Genomic DNA, 22,705 nt, shown 5'->3' with positions numbered 1-22,705 from the left:
TGCACTGCACACTTGACCTTGTTCCTTTTTTTCCCGGCGGCAGGGAAGAATATAAAGTAGGTTCCTTCTCTGCTCCGGACAGTAGTTCCACAGTGGTTTTAGAATGTGTGGTTAGAGTTGTGCCTAGTTTTTTAATCTCAGCTTTTCAAAAAGTATACTGACAAGATCCAGGGCTGCACCAGTCTTTATAATGGTAGTGATGTTGCTGGATTTCCATTTTCTCTGTCTCCCATCTGCTGATTGGGTGGCACAGCCCACTGCTCTGGACTGGACAGCAGGGCTCAAGGAAAGGACATTATCAGGTAAGAGCAAATTTTACCATTGTGCACTCTGCACATAATGTTTTTGAACAGTTGAACCTTGTGTGAAGCAAGGTGGATGAGCAAACCTTAGAATTTTATAGTTGTCTAACTTGAGGATGGCTGTGGGTTGGGGTAAAGTTGTGCCGTTTGCCATAGGAGATTAAATTGAGGCTTGAACTGAGGCTGAGAATACTGTTCCTTGTTTTGTATAACCCTTATTTATGTAATTTATTATACACTACTTAGATCTTTTTATGGGCTGTTGGTTAATAAAGTATAAATACAAATCTTATCAGGTCTTGAATTTGAGGATACTCAGGTAGTCTCACAGAAGGCAACATTGCAGTTACTAATTTATCAAGCAATTAAATGAAGTAAAATACTGTACATAATTTTAATAAACAGGATTTCTTAATGCTTTCTTTCAATATCATCTTCCTCAGCTTCATCTTCCTTTGAATTCTCCTTTACCTGGAAGTGAACTAACCAAAGAGCCATTCCGCTGGGATCAGAGGCTATTTGCCCTGGTGTTACGACTTCCAGGTGCCTCCCCCATAGAACCAGAGCAGCTTGGAAGCGTCCCTTCCGATGAGACAGCCATCACTCAGATGTGTGAAGTCACAGGAGGTATTGTGCAGTGGTCCCTCTCTGTTCAACATATTAAAAACAAGATATCAAGAAGTCATTGCATTAGGGATTTTTAAAATCATTTATTTATAAGTTTTCATTTTACAAGGGTCACTTGCAAACAGTAATACAGAGATGACTGTACATTAATACAATATAGAGGAAAACAATCTCAACTAGATAAATGGATTATATACAATCTTTCTCTTTCTTAGACCACAAAATAAATAGGGAGAGTGAAACAAGACAAGGAGATCAATTAAACAACAATAAACAAAGAAAACGTGGTATTAACCTGATTATCCCCAGTTATTATTTATCTGAATCATTATTCCACATTGATCGTCTGGTTGGCTTCTTCAAACCCAAGACGGTATATAGTCAATTAATTTTGTTGGAAACATACTTATTGTCCAATATTAGTGGAAATAATACACCTGATTTCATTTTTTTCTCTTTTAAAACCAGAAATTATTTAACAATACAAACACTTGAATCTCTAATCCAATTCCCACTGATTAAGGTAATCCCAGTTTCATAGGCTTCACTCCTTTTGAATTAATATACTAAGAGGAATCATTTCAGAGGAAAAAACTTTAGGAGTCATACCCGGAACTCTGGGAAAACAACAATCTAGATATTCATTTTGTTCAAATTTTTCTGGTCTATTATCATTTTCAAAATCTTAACCGTTTCCTACTCCTGTAGAACTTCATTTGCTGTATCAATTTTTCATTCTCAAAGGATTCGATTCGATTATCCATATGGCTCACTAATAAGATTATATCTGAAGCAAAATTATTTACTACCACCGTTAGTTCCTGGAGTGCCTTCCAGATGGTATTCAATGTAACTTCCACAGGAGCCAAAAACTCCAAGCACATTAGGGATTTTTTTAATGTATATTTGTGTTCCAAATTAAAATAGGTAGGAGTAAAAGAATTTTTAAATTTTCCATTTTGAAGTGGCACTTCATAAAATAACTTTTTTTAATGTACTTATTTCTTTGTAAAATTAGTTTCTTGTTTTATAAACATGATCTTAACAAATCTGAAGGAACTGATCAGAAATACAGCCCCTTACCTCTCTGTTCAACATATTAAAAACAAAATTTCAAGAACTCATTGCATTAGGGACTAATATATATATTTCTGTTCCAGATTAAAAATAGGTAGGAGTAAAAGTATTTTAAAATTTTCTATTTTGAAGTGTGGCGCTTTGCAAATTAACTCTTTTTAATGTACTTGTTTCTTTGTATTCTTTGTAAAATTAGTTTCTTGTTTATAAACATGATCTTAAAAAATCTGAAGGAACTGATCGGTACTTCTCTTCTTGCGTCCATAGGTCGCTCCTATTGTGTCCGGACACAGAGGATGCTGAACCAATGTTTGGAGTCACTAGTACAAAAAATTCAGAGTGGGGTTGTGATTAACTTTGAAAAAACAGGACCAGATCCTGCTCCCAGCGGAGAAGGTAACTACAAAATATAAAACAGTATGGATAATGAAGCTTTTCCTCAGGAAAAGCACAGGGAAATAATCTCCCACTGCAAGGATTTTGTTTGCTTGTTAAAGCATTGCTCAGCAAAGCTGAATCAAGAACTAATTGACTTGCTCTAAGACAGTAATTCCCACATTTGTCCTGGAGGATCCCCCCAGCCAGTTGGGTTTTCATAATATCCTCCATGAATATGCATGAGAGAGATTTGTAGCAATGAAGGCAGTGTATACAGATCTTATCTTATGCATATTCATTGAGGATATCCAGAAAACTTGAGTGGCCATGGGTCCCCCAGACAGGTTTAGAAACCCATAATGTATTTGTATGTGGTATATTGTGAACAGCTTTGCTGGTTTCTGAAAGGGAGTATACTAAGAACCTAATAAACATAAACCACCATTCTAAGGCACAGAGGCAATAAATAACCTAAATGGATAAATCCTTCTTATCTGTTCCCTTCTCCACTACTGCCAACTCCAGACTTCGCGCCTTCTGTCTCGGTGCACCCTACGCCTGGAATAAACTTCCTGAGCCCCTACGTCTTGCCCCATCCTTGGCCACCTTTAAATCTAGACTGAAAGCCCACCTCTTTAACATTGCTTTTGACTCGTAACCACTCGCCTCCACCTACCCTCCTCTCTTCCTTCCCGTTCACATTAATTGATTTGATTTGCTTACTTTATTTATTTTTTGTCTATTAGATTGTAAGCTCTTTGAGCAGGGACTGTCTTTCTTCTATGTTTGTGCAGCGCTGCGTATGCCTTGTAGCGCTATAGAAATGCTAAATAGTAGTAGTAGTAGTAAATTAATGAGGTCAATAATGAAAGCGTTGTCCTCATGTAAAATAATTTACCCACAGAAATCAAGCCTTTGATAGCTGCCCAGTCTGTCTGTGGGTAAAAGTATCTACAGTGTTTAACTGGAGAAACATTTATGAAGAGTGGAGGGAGGGGAGAAAGTGTGGAATAACGTACCTAGGTTTGTCTAATCAAAACTAAGTGTTTTGCTTTTTTGCTTAAAAAAAATGCTTGCAGAAAAAAAGCGGGGTTAATGATCTGTGTGTAAATTTTCATTAGGAAAAACACCACGGATTACAATTACCCATAGAGTTTCTAGTACCGTTGCCAGGCACATTATTAGCCCCTTCCTTAGCATCCACAAAAGGTCAGTCCAGAACTTGTGGATTATGCCCATCTACCAGCAGGTGGAGATAGAGGGTACAAAACTGAGCTCTGGCATAAAAGGTACTGTGCAGCTGCTCCAAACCAGTATGTCTCTATATCCAGCAGGTAGCAAATGGTTCTCTGTGCAGCTCCTGCTCTGGTGTATCTGGTTCCAGTTGAGCTGAGGGAAAGGTTCTTCCCCCCCCCCCCCCCCAGCTAACGCTCTTCTGCCCCGCTGTTACAACTTTAAGATGGGACATAATCACAGATATTTTCTTACTGCTGCCTGTTGTAGCATCTTTATTCCCAAAGAAGCCTTTGGGACTGTTTCTGTGCTCTGTCAGTGCTCGAAAGGGGAGGGGGTGTTGCCTGAGTGCTGGTGAGTACTCATTCATCTGTTTGTCTGCTCTACTTTTGTATCATGTTAACACCTCTCCCTGTCTTTCTACATTCATGCAATGGCAGCACTGGCTGAGGCAGTTAAACGCCACTCCTGATGCAGTGCTCAACGAGTGGCCTCAGGGCAGTGCTTATCTTATCTTCTCTCTCCTCGACAATGGTCAGACTCAGCAGATTTTTTAGATGCTGGTTGTGGCTCAAGTTGGGTCGCGATGCAGGGGCTTGGGGAGACTTTGACAGCACTTCAGGGCTTGGCTTAGGTTACTTCAGAAAGTGTGGAGGGGCGGCCATCTTGGATTCTTGCCAGCCTCTACCGGTGTTTGTGGATATGCTTTCTACAATTTAGGTGTCTCACTTCTTGGCAGATTCAGCTCTCTAGCACCCTGTCACTGGTTCCTTTGAGTCTCCTGGGGATTTAGCTTTTCTCCTGAGTTTATATTGTTGCTTCATTTTGCTTATTTGCTTAAAAGGGCCCATTCCTTGTCATCAAGCAGATGCAGCCATTACAGATGGGTTGTGTCCATCAACCAGCAGAGGGAGATAGAGAGCACACTTTTTTCAGTGCCTCATACCAGCTTGCTCCACTGCCTCTCTTCAGTATTCTCTATCTCCCCTAGCAGAGTGGCTGCAGCTTCTTTGAGCTCCATATAAAATCTGCCTGGAGGTTGCTCCTGTGCTTTTGCCAGTTGTTAGCAGGGGTGTTGGAGGCTATAGCAGCTTCACTTTAAAGGCACATAGGTTCGCCCTTTCCCTGCCTTACCCATACCTCCGTGGATGTGGACACATTGCTTAGCTTTCCCTGTCCTTCCCCACCAACAGTGGATGCAGGCACATAGGTTCGCCCTTTCCCTGCCTTTCCCACTCACCTGAGCCTCCGGAGTTCTATTTACCTCTGCTTTCCTCACAGCGTAAAAAAAAAAAAAAAAAAAAAAGTCGTGTCACGCTTTGGTGCTTAGACGCTGGAACAGAGGTTTTTTCCTTTCCTTTTTCTGTGGGACCAGAGCTGTGATACTCGGTCCAGTGAGGTAAGAGTGTTTTCTGACTCCTCCGGGGTGGGCCCGCGATCGGGGCGATTTTGGCGCGAACCGCCATTTTGAATTTTACCGCCGTTTTCGGCGATGGCTGCGGAGACAGTAAAGTGCTGTTCCAATTGTGGCAAGCGCAGATCAGCAGCGGGGCTCTGTAAATCGTGCTGTACAGACGTTAGAGCCGGCCCGAGCATGGCGAGTGACGATTCTTCGCGCTCTGAGCTGGCAGCGGGCGCCATTTTGAATTTACCACATGGTGCGACCTCCGCTGAGACGGAGAGTCCTGAGCCCGGGGGAGGCCTCGGAGTGAGGCTGATATGGGAGCTACAACCCCCGGCAGAGATCCGGGTGCCCAGGGTGAGTTTTTCTCCCCTGATTTTGTCTTAATGCATAAAGCATACATGCTTAAAAGAACTCTCCCACAAAGCCCGGCACGGGCCTCTTCTAATGCCCCCCTGGTGGATTCTAGCCTGGGTATGCCCTCTGAGGCGTTATTCCCTGATAATTGGCAGAATATGAAGCGCAGAAGGGCTCATTCCCCTTCAGAGAGTGCTGCACCTCCTCCCCCCCCCCCCCCCCACCCCGTGGCTGGGCTGCGAGGATTCGGAGGACTCTGGCAGGCCTTCATGGTCTGAGGAGCCAGAGTCTGGTGCAGAAGTGACTCAGGATCTGGACGATCCCTCCGCGGTGAGGATTTTCCACCGTGATGAGCTGCCAGTGCTTATTTCTGATGCCCTGCAGGCTTTCTCTATTGAGGACCCAGCCAGTGGCACAGCCTCCTCTGTGAATCCTAGGATGGCTAGTACCAAAAAGCCTGCTCGAGCCTTTCCTTTGCATGACTCCATCCAAGAGCTTATTTCGGCTCAGTGGGCTGACCCCGAGGGACCTTTGAAAGTTTCCAGGGCTATGGGGCAATTATACCCTCTGAGTGAGGAGCATATGGCTCGCTTTGCTATGCCTAAAGTGGATGCCCTAGTCACAGCTGTGACGAAGAGAACTACCCTCCCGGTTGAAGGAGGTGTTGCCCTGAAGGATATTCAAGATCGTAGACTGGAATCAGCACTTAAACGGTCATTTGAAATTGCAGGTCTCTCTATTCGGGCGTCTGCATGCAGTTATTATGCTGCTAGAGCCTGCCTGGCTTGGTTGCAACAGGCAGTGGAACAGCCCGGTGATGGAGCGGAGCCCTTTTCAGATGTGGCTCCGCGGATGGAGTCGGCCTTGTCCTTTCTTGCTGACGCCCTTTATGATATTGTCAGAGCTTCGGCTAAACACATGGCAGTAGCAGTGGCGGCTCGCCGTCTTCTTTCGCTACGGCATTGGGCGACGGACATGGCCTCTAAGCAAAAATGGTGAAGTTGCTCTTTCAAGGCCTTCTCCTGTTTGGTGAGGAGTTGGAGAAAATTGTGAAGGGCCTGGGTGAGGCTAAACCCCAGCGCTTGCCCGAAGATAGGCCTTGGCCTTCCTCTAAGGGTGCGGAGGTCCACTCCTCTTACACACCTCGCTTCCGTGAAGCTCGAAGGTACCGCCCGGAGCGTTCTGCTGGGTTCACTTCTCGGGCCCGTTTTCAGCAGAGGAACTCTTTGCGCTCGGACAAACGTTCCACAGCCACTGGCTCAAGGCCTGGAATTCAGGGGCGACCCTCTCAATGATGATGCACCGGCCCTCTCCTCGAGTCCTGTCATCGGAGGACGTCTTTCCCTCTTTGCCGAGGAGTGGGCCAACATTTCCTCAGATCAGTGGGTCTTGGACCTGATCAGAGACGGTTGCAGAATAGAATTCGACGCCCCTGTAAGAGACGTGTTTGTGGAGTCCCGATGCGGTTCTGCCGCCAAACGGGTGGCGGTAGAGGAGACTTTACAAGGTCTGATTCAGATAGGGGCCGTGTCCCCGGTACCTCCCGCCGAACACAGCTGCGGCCGCTACTCCATCTACTTTGTGGTGCCGTGAAAAGGAGGGTCTTTTCGCCCTATTCTGGACTTAAAAGAATTAAGCAAGTCCCTGAGAGTGCTGCATTTTCACATGGAAACCCTGCGCTCTGTCATTGCGGCAGTACAGCCAGGAGAGTTTCTCATGTCTCTGGACCTGAAAGAAGCTTACTTGCACATTCCAATTTGGCCCCCGCACCAGAAGTTTCTGAGGTTTGTGGTGGTGGGAAAGCATTTCCAGTTCCGGGCCTTGCCTTTTGGCCTCGCCACAGCTCCCCGCACCTTTTCGAAGGTTATGGTGGTAGTAGCTGCCTTTCTAAGGCGAGAGGGTATTCGGGTTCACCCGTACCTGGACGACTGGCTCATTCGAGCAAACTCTGCTGCAGAGAGTCAGCATGTAACAGCCAGAGTGGTCTCAGTACTTCAATCTCTGGGCTGGGTCGTCAATTTGGCCAAAAGTCACCTGACCCCCTTGCAGTCTCTAGAATATTTGGGGGCCAGGTTCGACACAGCCTCGGGGTATGTGTACCTACCCGAGCAAAGGCGGTGCAAGCTTCAGAATCAGGTCTGTCTGCTCCTGAGGATGCCCTGCCCGCGAGCTTGGGACATTGTCCAGCTGCTTGGATCGATGACGGCCACCATGGAACTGGTGCCCTGGGCGAGAGCACACCTGAGACCTCTATAGTATGCTCTACTCCAAAGATGGTCTCCAGTATCTCAGGATTACCAATGCAGACTCTCTTGGCTCCCTGCAGCCCGACTCAGCATGGAGTGGTGGCTCTCAGACAGCATGCTGCGGCGAGGAATGCCGCTGGCGCTCCCCGATTGGTGCCTAGTGGTGACAGATGCCAGTCAGAAAGGCTGGGGCGCACATTGCAAGGGGAAGCATGCCCAGGGTCTATGGACACCCGAGGAGTCGGAGTGGTCCATCAACCGCCTAGAGTTGAAAGCGGTGTTTCAGGCGCTTCTGGCCTTTCAAGTGACCCTGGAAGGATTGGCTGTCAGAGTGATGTCGGACAACACGACAGCAGTGGCCTACATAAATCGACAAGGCAGCACTCAGTGCAGAGCTCTAGCCGCGCAGGCCGAACAAATTTGCCACTGGGCCGAGCTGCATCTACAGTTTCTGTCGGCAGCTCACATTGCAGGTCAGAGCAACGTGCAAGCCGATTATCTAAGCAGGCATCAGATCGATCCAGCGGAGTGGGAACTTGCAGACGAAGTGTTCCTGCAGATATGTGCCAGATGGGGCAAGCCCGTGATGGATCTAATGGCGACAAGTGCCAATACCAAAGTCCCGTGCTTCTTCAGCAGACGGAGAGATCCTCGCGCGGCGGGGTTGGATGCCTTGGCTCAACCCTGGCCTCCAGGCCTACTGTATGTGTTCCCTGTGTGGCCCTTGATAGGGCGAGTGCTCCTGCGGATTCGGCTGCATCCATGAGAAGTGGTTCTTGTCGCCCCGGATTGGCCCAGGTGGCCTTGGTATGCGGACCTCCGACAGATGCTCGTGGAGGATCCCCTTCAGTTACCTCTGGTTCCCAACCTGTTGTCACAGGGTCCGGTGACCATGGAGGACGCCGGCCGATTTGGGCGTATGGCCTGGCGAGAGGGCGCAATTGAGAGGCAGAGGCTATTCCAATAAAGTAATTACCACTCTCCTGCAAGCGTTCCACTTCCGTGGCTTATGCCAGGATTTGGCGCCAGTTTGAAGTCTGGTGTGCTTCCAGAGAGATCACACCCCTGCGGGCTCCTGTCTCGCCGATTCTGGACTTTTTGCAGGATGGTGTACAAAAAGGCTTGGCCTATAATTCCCTGTGGGTGCAAGTGGCAGCATTGGCCTCCCTGCGTGGCAAGGTTGAAGGCGTGTCTTTAGCTGCTCATCCGGATGTGGCACGGTTTCTTAGAGGGGTGCTTCGGCTCCGTCGTCCCGTGCGTGCACCTTGTCCAGCTTGGAACCTGGGGCTAGTGCTGAAGGCCCATCAGGGTGCTCCCTTTGAACCACTTCGGCGTGCTTCAGAGAAAGATTTGACACTGAAGGCCGTCTTGTTAGTGGCCATTAGTTCGGTGAGACAGGTGTCAGAGCTCCAGGCGCTGTCCTGTAGGGACCCTTTTCTGCAGTTTTCAGAGTCCGGGGTCATGGTTCGGACCGTGCCTTCCTTCTTGCCTAAGGTGGTTTCAGCGTTTCACCTAAACCAACCTATTTTCTTGCCCTCCTTTGTCGAGGAGGAGTTTCCAGAATCTTTTGGACAATTGCACCTGTTGGACGTGCGCAGGACTCTGCTGCAGTATCTGCGAGTTACTAACTCTTTCAGGACCTCTGATCATCTGTTTGTTTTGCTATCAGGTCCTCGCAGAGGGTCTCCAGCGTCTAAAGCCACTATTGCCCGCTGGCTTAAAGAATCTATCTTTTCAGCTTATTTGCTTGCCGGCCAACCTCCGCCTGATGCCTTTAAGGCGCATTCCACTAGAGGAATTTCCTCTTCTTGAGCTGAAACTGGAGCACTCTCTCTTCAAGAGATTTGTAGTGCAGCAACATGGGCTTCTAAGCTCTCTTTTGCCCGACATTACAGGCTGGATGTGGCTGCCAGGAGGGATGCACATTTTGGACCGCAAGTGCTGGCGCGTGGTGTGGCTTGTTCCCACCCTATCTAGGGATTGCTTTGATACATCCCATCTGTAATGGCTGCATCTGCTTGATGACAAGGAAGGGAAAATTAGGTTCTTACTGTGATAATTTTCTTTCCTTTAGTCATAGCAGATGCAGCCATGATCCCTCCCTGTCTGATGCTATCTGCTGTAACTCTGTTTCAGGTTCTGTTCGTGTTTCCTGGAGATTCCGTCCTTGGGAGAAAGTCGGAAAACAGTCTTCAGGATTCTTGTTCAATTAAAGGAGGATGACTTAATTCCCTCCAGTTTCATGTTTTGGAGGATGAGTTTATTCCCTCCGGGAGGATGAGTTTATTCCCTCCAGTTATGTCTCAGTGGAGGATGAGTTTATGCCCTCCGGGAGGATGTTTCATTCCCTTCATTCTGAGTTAATGCCCTTTGTTGTAGGGCCATCGTTCGCTGTGAGGAAAGCTTATGTTATTCCCATTGCGGTTTGCCATACTGCTTTGGAAGCTTCAAATACTGAAGAGAGGCAGTGGAGCAAGCTGGTATGAGGCACTGAAAAAAGTGTGCTCTCTATCTCCCTCTGCTGGTTGATGGACACAACCCATCTGTAATGGCTGCATCTGCTATGACTAAAGGAAAGAAAATTATCACGGTAAGAACCTAATTTTCCCGTCTTACAGCTGTTTCTTCACAGCTTCAGGAGGAATTGTTTTCCAAGAGAAGGAGATTGGAGTACAATCAAAAATTGGATATGGAATCCTTTCCCTTAAATCCGTGGATTCAGATTCCTTGGAACGAGGGGGAACTTCCAACTGAGAATGGTGTTGCTTGTGAAATTGTACAGTGCTGCGTAACCCTAGTAGCGCTTTAGAAATGTTAAGTGGTAAAAGTAGTAGAATGGTGAAGATCCTGCAGTGGTTAGGCTTTTTCATAAGGAAGAACTCTCTTCCCTAATTACCAAACTTTTAGAGGTTTCTCAATATTTCCTCTCTGGTAGCTCAAGGTCCCTCTTCAGGGTCGGATCCTTTTATGTCAGGTACTAAAACTTCCTAAAGCTTTTCCTGTTCATGACCTCTGTAAAGATCATGGTCATATAGCAGCCCAACGCAAAGGAATCAAGTTCATCCATACCTAAACAACTGATTGATCAGAGCCTCCTTTCATCAAGAGAGTCTTCCAGGTCACCTTCAGAATAGTGAATGTTTTTCAGTCATTGGATGGGTGGTCAGCCTTGCAATGAACCAATTAATATCCTTTCAGTCTCTTGAGTACTTGGGAGTCCTGTTTGGCATGCAGGTCAAGAAGATAATCCTTCCTGTTTTTCAGGAGACACAAGCTTCATTCTCAAATTCTGCTCCTATTACAGCTTGAGAGTCCTTGGGTGTGGGACTATATGCAAATGTTAGGATCTATGGTGGTCACCTTGGATGTAATTTCCTGGATGAGAGAACACAGAAGACCACTCCAGCATTCTCTGCTGAGGTGTTAGGAGGAATAGCCTAATGGTAGTACAGCAGCCTGAGAACCAGCGAAACCACGTTTGACTCCTACTACAGCTCCTCCTTTGCCCTAGGTACAAAATAAGTACCTGTATATAATATGTAAACCGCTTTGATTGTAACCACAGAAAGACGGCGTGAAGAAACAGTGTGTTTTGAGCCTGTAAAATGTATTGGATATTTTCCTGCGTTATGTTCTGAAGTGTACTTCTCCTATTTGGCCAGCAGATGGTACATGTTTATGCTTAAATCTGTTATAGAGGACTAACTTCTTTTTCTTTTAGTTGGTGCACAGATAATAGGAAATGCCTGTAGTAATGTAGCCAGTTTTTATTTGAAACCTGACTGTTCTGGGCTCTGATTGGCCTGGAGTTTGAAATTGCCCAGCAAATGCTGGCTGTTGCTTCAGTCCTAGCCAGGAAAAAAAAAAGAGCAGGATCTCTTTGCTGAGGCTCAGTAAACAAGCAGTTATACAGTGGGGGAAATAAGTATTTGATCCCTTGCTGATTTTGTAAGTTTGCCCACTGACAAAGACATGAGCAGCCCATAATTGAAGGGTAGGTTATTGGTAACAGTGAGAGATAGCACATCACAAATTAAATCCGGAAAATCACATTGTGGAAAGTATATGAATTTATTTGCATTCTGCAGAGGGAAATAAGTATTTGATCCCCCACCAACCAGTAAGAGATCTGGCCCCTACAGACCAGGTAGATGCTCCAAATCAACTCGTTACCTGCATGACAGACAGCTGTCGGCAATGGTCACCTGTATGAAAGACACCTGTCCACAGACTCAGTGAATCAGTCAGACTCTAACCTCTACAAAATGGCCAAGAGCAAGGAGCTGTCTAAGGATGTCAGGGACAAGATCATACACCTGCACAAGGCTGGAATGGGCTACAAAACCATCAGTAAGACGCTGGGCGAGAAGGAGACAACTGTTGGTGCCATAGTAAGAAAATGGAAGAAGTACAAAATGACTGTCAATCGACAAAGATCTGGGGCTCCACGCAAAATCTCACCTCGTGGGGTATCCTTGATCATGAGGAAGGTTAGAAATCAGCCTACAACTACAAGGGGGGAACTTGTCAATGATCTCAAGGCAGCTGGGACCACTGTCACCACGAAAACCATTGGTAACACATTACGACATAACGGATTGCAATCCTGCAGTGCCCGCAAGGTCCCCCTGCTCCGGAAGGCACATGTGACGGCCCGTCTGAAGTTTGCCAGTGAACACCTGGATGATGCCGAGAGTGATTGGGAGAAGGTGCTGTGGTCAGATGAGACAAAAATTGAGCTCTTTGGCATGAACTCAACTCGCCGTGTTTGGAGGAAGAGAAATGCTGCCTATGACCCAAAGAACACCGTCCCCACTGTCAAGCATGGAGGTGGAAATGTTATGTTTTGGGGGTGTTTCTCTGCTAAGGGCACAGGACTACTTCACCGCATCAATGGGAGAATGGATGGGGCCATGTACCGTACAATTCTGAGTGACAACCTCCTTCCCTCCGCCAGGGCCTTAAAAATGGGTCGTGGCTGGGTCTTCCAGCACGACAATGACCCAAAACATACAGCCAAGGCAACAAAGGAGTGGCTCAGGAAGAAGCACATTAGGGTCATGGAGTGGCCTAGCCAGTCACCAGACCTTAATCCCATTGAAAACTTATGGAGGGAGCTGAAGCTGCGAGTTGCCAAGCGACAGCCCAGAACTCTTAATGATTTAGAGATGATCTGCAAAGAGGAGTGGACCAAAATTCTTCCTGACATGTGTGCAAACCTCATCATCAACTACAGAAGACGTCTGACCGCTGTACTTGCCAACAAGGGTTTTGCCACCAAGTATTAGGTCTTGTTTGCCAGAGGGATTAAATACTTATTTCCCTCTGCAGAATGCAAATAAATTCATATACTTTCCACAATGTGATTTTCCGGATTTAATTTGTGATGTGCTATCTCTCACTGTTACCAATAACCTACCCTTCAATTATGGGCTGCTCATGTCTTTGTCAGTGGGCAAACTTACAAATCAGCAAGGGATCAAATACTTATTTCCCCCACTGTATATCATGGTATCATTCATGTCAAGTGGACTGGTGGTCCCTACGCGACCATCACAGATTTCGATGAAATTTTCTGTGAACACGCATACATGTCCCCAGTGAACATTGGTAAAGTTTTACGTTCGCCGATACTTGCTGAGATATAGTAATCTGTTTGACACTGTACTGCGGCTTTCTATGGTATGACTCCGAGATTTCGGCAACTTTGAGACACTATCTTTGGCAATATTTTGTTGAGAGAAACAAAACTTGGCCATCTTGTACAACTTTTTGCGCTCTGTTCAACAAAATAATAAAAAAATCTTCATGCGCGATTTCCATGAAGAAAACTTGGAGCAAACATGGTCCGAAAAATTATCCTAGGTTCCTAAGTCTAAAGTGGGTATCTTAAATGGTTCCCAAGCCGAAGTCCGTAATGTTTGTATGAACTGCCAGATTCCAACAATTGCTTATTTATTATTGAATTTACAAGCCACTTTCTTTAGTGTCACTTCTGGGAATTGATACTGGCGGCCTGACGACGTAACTGATGGTGCTGGAAGCACACAAATAAGATGTTGTGCTGGAACCCAACAAACATCTTTTCTTTCAGGCCAATAAAATGAATGAGCAGGGCCTGGTGGATGCATAAATGTTACCAATGCATCATTTTGTTCGATGGAAATTTCTACAACGTTGCCTACCCACCACTTATTGTCATAAATGCAGGCAACATAACAACCAGGCAAGAGTTTGGGCAATTTTAAATTAGAATCGACGATATCGGAAATTTTGGCCACAAAGTTAATCGTGTCATTTGAAACTTTGCTGACAGAAATCGAATTTGAATCAAGTGATGGGTAGACAACGTAGAAATTTCCATCGAACAAAATGATGCATTGGTAACATGCATCCACCAGGCCCAGCTCATTCATTTTATTGGCCTGAAAGAAAAGATGTTTGTTGGGTTCCAGCACAACATCTTATTTGTGTGCTTCCAGCGCCATCAGTTACGTCGTCAGGCCGCCAGTATCAATTCCCAGAAGTGTCACTAAAGAAAGTGGCTCGTAAATTCAATAATAAATAGGCAATCGTTGGAATTTGGCAGTTCATACAAACATTACGGACTTCGGCTTGGGAACCATTTAAGATACCCACTTTAGGCTTAGGAACCTAGGATAAGCTGCCCAATCGTCGGCTTGGGAACCGGACAGATACCCACACAAGGCTTTGGAACCTTGATGAAGAAACCAAACTAGAGGCTTGGGATCCTCATCCAAGAAACCCACCCGTGGCTGGTATTGCACAGCTATCGGGCGTGACCCCTATGACGATGGGGTTACTGGTTCAAGTTCCTGAACCGGTAGTGACAATGTCACCATGGACCAACGCAATTTAGGTACTAATAATGTCTGTATAAAACAAAAATAATAGAATGCATGTGATGTTGCGATAGCAGCGTGCGATAGCAACGTCCTCAACTTTGTCCCTATTTCCAGGGCCTTATATGCCAGCGATAAAAAACCAACCCTACTTTTTTAAGGGGTTTGAAACATGCTCTTTCTAATGAAAATGATTAAAAAGAGTTTCCAGAAAGTCTTTTTTTTTGTAAAAGTGGGCTAAAAATACCCTGTTTTGGGCATTTTTGCAAAAATCATCAACTTTACACTCAATTTGTGAACTAATGGAAAATATTAGGATAATGAAATTTTATATTTGAAAACCTTGTGTTGATAAGTTGTGTGCAAAGTTTCACGTTTATCACACCTTTAATTCCAGAGATATAAAAAGCCAAACTTTACAATTTTTTCGAGCCACAAATTTTTCGGACCAAGTTTGCGCCAAGTTTTCTTCATGGAAATCGCTCATGAAGATTTTTTTTTATTATTTTGTTGAATAGAGCGCAAAAAGTTTTACAAGATGGCCAAGTTTTGTTTCTCTCAACAAAATATTGCCGGAGATACAGTGTCTCAAAGTTGCCGAAATCTCGGAGTCATACCATAGAAGGCTGCAGTATGGGGTCAAACAGATTACTATATCTCAGCAAGTATTTCATCGGCGAACGTAAAACTTTACCAATGTTCATTGGGGACATGTATGAGTGCACAGAAAATTTCATCGAAATCTGTGATGGTCGGTGCTGGGGAAAAAACAAGATGGCTGCCGCACTGGTTGTTTGTTAAAGCGTTCGGCGAATTTGAGCTGTATTTTTCTTCTTTTTTTCCTATCTGGAAAATGCCTCATACTAAACGCAAGGGATTGCTGAGAGTAGTGCCTCCACCTACCTCAGCCTCTTCTCCTGCTCAACCGTCGTTAGAGCGCTTTTTCCCCAGTGCTTCCAAGTTTCAACGGGGAGAGGATTCCATAGCGGGAGTTTTCGGAGAAGCGAACTCCCCGCTGGGAGAGGAAGTCTCCCTGTCTCCACCATCAGTAGTGCAGATACCTCCGTGTCCGGCGTCGAGAGCGGCCCTGGTGGGAAACCCCGACGACTCTGATGATGTGTCGGTTGGGGCGCCCGGTGAGGACCCAGGCAAGCAAACGGCGATACGTGGAGCTGAGGAAGGTTTGTCTTCCACAACAGTGAACTCGGCGGTGACTCTACAAACGTTGAAGGTGATGTTGGACCAGATTACTACTACTTTACAGAAGACGTCAGGTGATGTGCTCAATCTAAATGTTAAATTTGAAGAGCTGACAAAAACTGTAGACTCTGTTAAAGGTGAATTAACTACACAAGTACAATCTTTGCAAAAGGAAGTGGATACACTAAACGCCTTTAAAAATTTGGCTAGCAAAGATTCTATGGACATAAGAAGGAAAATAGAACAAATAGAGAATTTCAACAGGCGCCTTAATCTCCGTCTTTTGAATTTTCCTATTATCGCTGGGGTAACTCTAATAGATACCTTTCATAGATACCTGTTAGAAATTTTGAATATTCCTCAAGAGGCAACCCCACCGGTAAATAAGATATATTTCATTCCTAAATCTAGAGGAGAAGTACAAGGACCTGAAAAGGATATTGCTGACTTACAAAATATCTCAGATATATTGGAGCAATCTTCAGATGTTATAATGAATAGAGCTACTGTGATTGTTTCTATGGTGTTTGAGCAAGACTATAATACTATTTTAAGACTATACTTCCGGAATTCTAAAGCTCAATTTTGTGGCTCCAAAGTATGGATATACCCTGACGTCACTAAATCAACTCAACAAAAAAGGAAGATGTTTCTTGCTTTAAAACAAAAAATTATAGATTTAGGTGCTTCCTTTTTTCTCGCTTATCCCTGTAAATGTGTAGTTAATTTAGGTCAAACTAAATACATTTTCTTTTCACCGGAACAACTTAAAACGTTTGTGGAATCGAAACAGCTAAATAATGTATAACTTGGAATAAGTGCAGCCTATACCTTTAATTTATGTTTATTAATACACACTTTTCTGATTCTTTTTTCCCCCCCATTTACATTTATAATTGAGGTCTAAGAAAGGTTATATAATATAATATGAATATAATTATACTCTAAATTTAGAGATTTATCTCTTTTGTTTATTGCATAGTTACTTAATTGTATGATAAAGTATGTTTGGAGTTATGTATATTATTCCCACCTGTATTTCTGAACAAGGGGATCCTTGATTATTGTAATTAAAATTATAAATAAAAAAAAAAATTAAAAAAAAAAAGAAATCCGTGATGGTCGCACAGGGCACTTCTCTGAAATCAGACCACTTGACATGGAATGACCCCATGATCTTCCCAGGTACTTTTCAGAAAGTAAGCAAATGTATAGCTAGTGTATAATTCACATTTGGTTATGTTACATATTCAATAAAGTGTAATATACCTTCACTGGAAGTTTTTTGGATTTTCCATTGTGCTTCTTTAGCCTTTTTGAGGTCATCTTCACTGTTTTTTGTATTGATTTCTCCATGAGGAACCTTTTTTTTTTTTTTTTTGCTTTGGTCTGTTGAGAATATGTCCCACCATATGCAGTTAAAGCATCTAAGCTATTTTTCAGTGCTGAAGTGTGCCTATAGTGTTTGTATAGTAAGATCAAAATAAAGACAAAACACTGATATAAAGCTAAAAAAAAAAAAAAATAATCTGTCTGAGAAAATGCCAGCCTTTTGCAAGGTAAAATCCCAATTCAGCCATTGATGCTTGTACAGCTGCTAACATTTTTCATCATGGTTAATCAAGGCTAGTGAATGGTTGGCTACAGAGAGTTAAACTTACTATGAAAACACATGCAGTATTTTCTAAATCTCATTTTATTTTCTGGCTAAACTTACAGATGGACTTGTTGATGCGATCAGACCCATCAATTCATTTGCTTCTCAAGCGTGGCATAGTTGTCATAAGCTCATTTATGTGCGACCTAACCCTAAAACTGGTGTTCCTGTTGGGCACTGGCCAATTCCAGAGTCTTTCTGGCCTGATCAGAATTCACCAACATTGGTAAGTGTTTGATCTGAAATAATCTAATTTTATTTAACTTACTATTATTGCTACAGTAGAGACTTGGAAGTCAATCTGAAAGGTGGGGCAACACTATTTTTTTTCTGATCCTCTCTTAAACAGCACCATTTTGCACAGATTTCACATAAGACAGACATAGCATTTACAGCAGGAAGAATCTTAAGTGCTTGACTATGGTGTTTCTACACATGAGCTTTTCTATGTAATAGTTTCTTTTTAGAATTTTTTGAATGAGAAGCGTTGTTGAAATTGATTAGGTAATAAGCAGAATTAAAACACAGAAAAGAAAATAAGAGGATTCCCTATCATCAAGCTGATCAATCCATAGACTGGTGGGTTGTGTCCATCTACCAGCAGGTGGAGATAGAGAGCAATCTTTTGCCTCCCAATATGTGGTCATGTGCTGCCGGAAATTCCCCAGTATGTTCTCTATCTAGCAGGTGTGTGGTCACACAGCAGCAGCTCTGGCTAGGTCTCCAAGCCTAATTGTTTAGGTTTTATTGAGTACCTGGGGTTGAGGGCTCTTCGTGAGCAAGTGCAAACCTGGTGGTGCCAGGTCCTCCTTTTCTCCCCCCTCCCGCTGGCTCCGTTTAAAAAAAAAAAAAAAAAACAACAGAAAAATAGACGTCCTTGAGAGAAAGACGTCCTTGGTTGCAGCTACTCACTGGGACTCCAAATCGTTGCAGCTCGGAGCGAGAAGCAGGTAATTTTACCTTTTCCTAGCGGGCAGGGGGTTCCCCGAACGGTCTCCACGTGGCTATGGTGTCGGAGGGCAAGGGCGCGAAAAGACGCTCCCCAGACCGCGTGCGCACGTCTAGCGGGGAAGCGGGGGGTTCAAAGGCAGAGACGCCTTTCCGGAATTGGGAGAGTTCCCCGGGTTTTCCTCCAGGGCAGCGGTTTTTCCCGCCTTAGGCGCCCCATCCCCCGCTGGCCGCCCTCCCGGTTGTGGCCAGCCACGCTGCTCAGTCGGGCCGCCCTTGAGGTGGGAGACGTTAATGGTGTGGTCGCCCTTGACTCGGGCGACGGTATAAAGTCAGCGAAATTAAAGCGCCATTCTTCCCGCGCGGCTCCTTCGTGGAGTGTCGCAGCGAACGCCATTTTGGATGCGCAGTGTGCCTCTCCCCTGCTCTTGGGAGCGCAGGTTGAGAGTGCCTCTAGGGCCGTGGCCCAGGCTGCAGAAGTGCACAGACTGGGGGGTTTCTCCCCTGAGTTTATTTTACTGCTGCATCAGGTTTTCCTTATGCAAAACGCTGCCCCTGCTCCCCTGTCTGATAAGGGTGATGAGGCTTCCATGATCAAGCGCCCTCGGGTGGATCTCCAGGCCCTAGGGGACTCGGTTTTATTTATTTATTTGCATTTGTATCCCACATTTTCCCACCTATTTGCGGGCTCAGTGTGGCTTACAATACATTGTGAATGATGGAAGTGCAATTGGTTGCAGTACAATTCTGAGTTACATTGTGAAGAGTTATCGAAAACAAAGTAAATCGGTCTCCTCTGATGTGGATGAGGGCAGCGTATCTGAGTTCTCCCAAAGGTCCTTAGGGGATTCTGTGGAGGAGACTGTTTCCCGCTCGGATGGAGCGGATGACCCATCTGCAGCGCGGCTTTTTCGCTCAGAGGATTTGCCCAACCTGTTAGTGCAGGCCATGAGCATTCTGAAAATTTCCTCTCCGGAGGAAGGCCCTCTTTCAGCCTCAGCTGGCTCTGCCATTATGCTGGGAACTAAGCGCCCGCCCAGAACCTTCCACGTTCATGAAGCCATGCAGACTTTAATTTTGGCTCAATGGGATGCCCCTGAAGCGAACCTTAAGGTAGCCAGAGCCATTTCCCGTCTGTACCCCCTACCTGAGGGTGAACGGGAGGCCTTTCTCTGGCCTACAGTAGACTCTTTAATCACTGCGGTGACTAAGAAGACGGCTCTGCCGGTGGAAGGTGGTACTGCCCTGAAGGAAGCTCAGGACAGGAGATTGGAGGCGTCCTTAAGGTTGGCCTTTAAGGCGGCCACCCTAAGTTTGCAAGCCTCGGTTGCGGCTCCTATGTGGCCAGGGCACGCCTGACCGTTTTGCAGCGGGCTTCCCCCTCGGATTCTTCCTTGAGGGCGGACTGGCCGGCCCTGGAGTCGGGCCTGGCCTACTTGGCGGACTTGCTGTATGATGTCTTGAGAACCTCAGCTAAAGGTATGGCTCAGACAGTTTCTGCCCAGCAGTGGCTGTGGCTTAAGCACTGGTCGGCTGACCATGCCTCAAAATCTCGCCTAGCCAAGTTGCCTTTTAAAGGCAAGCTGCTTTTTGGGGACGAGCTGGACAAGATCGTGACCGAGCTCAGCACATCTAAGGGCAAGAGGTTGCCGGAGGTCAGGACTCGGGCCGGCAGTGCTCACCCTGGTCCCTCCAAGGGCCGATTTCAGGAAGCCCATCGGTATCGCCCAGGCAAATTGGCCTCCTCTTCCTCCTCTTCTTTCAAGCGGAACTTCTGTCCCAAGCAGCATTCCTTTTGCAGGGACCGCTGTCCCGGAGGTTCTTCCTCCGGCCCTCCCCCAGGGTCTCGTACCCAATGACGGGGCCCTGGTCCATGCCCCTGAGCAGATCGGAGGACGGCTATCCTCGTTTCTGGGTGAGTGGACCAGGGTAATTTCAGACGCTTGGGTTCTGGAAGTCATCAGAGACGGCTACAAGCTAGAGTTCTTCCAACCCCTAAGAAACGGGTTCGTAAACTCTCCCTGCAAGTCTCCAGTCAAAGCGGCGGCAGTACAGCAGACTTTGGACAACCTGCTCCGCCTGGGCGCGGTGGTCCCAGTGCCAGTAGATCAACTTGGCAAGGGACGTTACTCCATTTACTTCGTGGTGCCAAAGAAGGAAGGTGCTGTGCGGCCTATCCTCGACCTCAAAGGAGTCAATCGGGCCTTAAAGATATGGCACTTCCGGATGGAGACTCTCCGCTCCGTAATAGCTGCGATGAAAAAGGGAGAATTCCTGGCATCCCTGGACATCAAGGAAGCTTATCTACATATTCCCATCTGGCCGCCTCATCAGCGCTTTCTGCGCAGTACTCACGTTCGGGTTGGCTACGGCTCCGCGGACCTTCTCCAAATTAATGGTGGTCATCGCGGCCTACCTCCGCAAGGAGGGAGTGCAAGTCCATCCCCATCTGGACGACTGGCTGATCCGAGCCCCTTCCTATGCGGAGTGCGGAAGAGCTACAGACAGGGTCATTGCTCTTCTGAGCTCCCTGGGATGGATCATCAACTGGGAGAAAAGCCAGCTGTGCCCGACTCAGTCCCTGGAGTATCTGGGAGTTCAATTCGACACCCAAGTGGGCAGAGTGTTCCTGCCGGACAACCGGAGCGTCAAGCTTCGGACCCAGGTGGACCAGTTCCTAGCCTCCTGTACTCTTTGGGCTTGGGACTATGTGCAGCTGTTGGGCTCCATGACGGCCACGATGGAGGTAGTGCCCTGGGCCAGGGCTCATATGAGACCACTACAGCACTCTCTTCTGCGGCGGTGGACTCCAGTCTCAGAGGATTACGCTGTACGCCTTCCTTTGGATCCAGCGGTGCGAAAGGCGCTGAGTTAGTGGCTGAGGCCAGGCAAGCTGTCCGCAGGAATGCCTCTTACGACCCCGGAGTGGGTTGTCATCACGATGGACGCCTGCTTGACGGGCTGGAGAGCCCACTGCCTGGGACGGGACAGCGCAGGGGCTCTAGTCTCCTGCAGAGACGAAATGGTCCATCAACCTCCTGGAACTCCGAGCCATTCGGTTGGCGCTTCTAGAGTTTCTCCCGGTACTGGTGCTGAGGCCTGTGCGAGTCCTGTCGGACAATGCCATGGCTGTGGCCTATGTCAATCGCCAGGGAGGTACCAGGAGTGCCCCTCTAGCTAAGAAGGCCATGAAGCTATGCCTGTGGGCAGAAGCGAATCTGGAACAGCTGTCGGCGACCCACATTGCGGGAGTCATGAATGTCAAGGCGGACTTTCTCAGTTGCCATACCTTGGATCCCGGAGAGTGGCAACTGTCTGCTCGGGCGTTCTTGGACATCACGAAGCACTGGGGCCGACCGAGCCTGGATCTGATGGCGTCCTCGGCCAATTGCCAAGTGCCGCGTTTTTTCAGCAGAGGACGGGACCCTCGATCTCTGGGAGTCGATGCTGTTCTCCAACAGTGGCTGGCACAGGAGCTTCTCTACGTGTTCCCGCCCTGGCCCATGATGGGCAGGGTGCTAGGCCGGGTGGCAAAGCATCCGGGCCGGGTGATCCTGGTGGGTCCGGATTGGCCCAGACATCCCTGGTATGCGGACTTAATCAGACTTTCGGTGGACGACCCTCTGCGGCTGCCAGCGGAGCGGGGCCTCTTGCATCAGGGTCCCGTGGTGATGGAGGATCCCTCCCTCTTTGGTCTTATGGCCTGGTTCTTGAGCGGATGCAGCTGAGGAAGAAGGGCTTCTCAGACAAGGTCATCGCCACTATGCTGAGAGCAAGGAAGCGCTCTACTTCTACCACTTATGCCAGGGTTTGGCGTACCTTTGCGTTGTGGTGCGAGGCAGGCTCTGTATCGCCCTTCACTGCTCCAATATCTTCAGTGTTGGCGTTCCTGCAAGAGGGGCTGGAGAAAGACCTGTTGCTCAGTTCGCTGAAAGTCCAGGTGGTGGCTCTGACTTGCTTCAGGAGTCGTCTGAAGGGGGCTTCCCTGGCTTCACAGCCAGATGTGGTGCGCTTTCTCAAAGGAGTTAATCACCTGCGCCCCCCTCTGTACTCAATAATGCCTACATGGAATCTCAATCTGGTGCTACGGACCTTGCAGAAGCTGCCCTTCGAGCCCTTGCCAAGGGCATCGCTGAAGGACTTGACGTTGAAAGCGGTCTTCCTGGTGGCTATCACATCAGCCAGAAGAGTTTCCGAGCTCCAGGCGCTCTCGTGTAGAGAGCCGTTCCTGCGATTCACTGAGGCAGGAGTATCGATTCGCCCAGTGCCTTCCTTCCTGCCCAAGATTGTTTCTCAATTCCATGTGAATCAGCAGCTTTACCTACCCTCCTTTCGTAAGGAGGATTACCCAGAGGAGTACCCTGCGCTCAAATACCTGGATGTTAGACGGGTCATCATCAGATACTTGGAAGAGA

The 22,705-nt window shown here is 46.9% G+C and overlaps 1 protein-coding gene across 4 annotated transcripts in view; it reads left to right on the top strand.

Moving 5' to 3' along the window:
- Positions 1-22,705, top strand: part of LOC115474359 (integrator complex subunit 6-like) — a 170,139-nt gene that overhangs the window by 75,020 nt on the left and 72,414 nt on the right. For all 4 annotated transcript variants that reach the window (XR_003942838.1, XR_003942839.1, XM_030209804.1 and 1 more), the window contains 3 exons: positions 746-929; positions 2,274-2,402; positions 17,405-17,568. Coding sequence is in view for 2 of the 4 variants with exons in the window: in XM_030209804.1 (XP_030065664.1) it covers positions 746-929; positions 2,274-2,402; positions 17,405-17,568 (477 nt within the window). In the remaining 2 variants the exon portion in view is untranslated. The remainder of the gene's footprint in view (positions 1-745; positions 930-2,273; positions 2,403-17,404; positions 17,569-22,705) is intronic.

The sequence above is a fragment of the Microcaecilia unicolor genome, chromosome 7 (genome assembly GCF_901765095.1).
Source record: "Microcaecilia unicolor chromosome 7, aMicUni1.1, whole genome shotgun sequence".
Taxonomy (NCBI): domain Eukaryota; kingdom Metazoa; phylum Chordata; class Amphibia; order Gymnophiona; family Siphonopidae; genus Microcaecilia; species Microcaecilia unicolor.
Note: the sequence above shows the minus strand (reverse complement) of the source record. Positions and strands in the feature narration are given on the sequence as shown.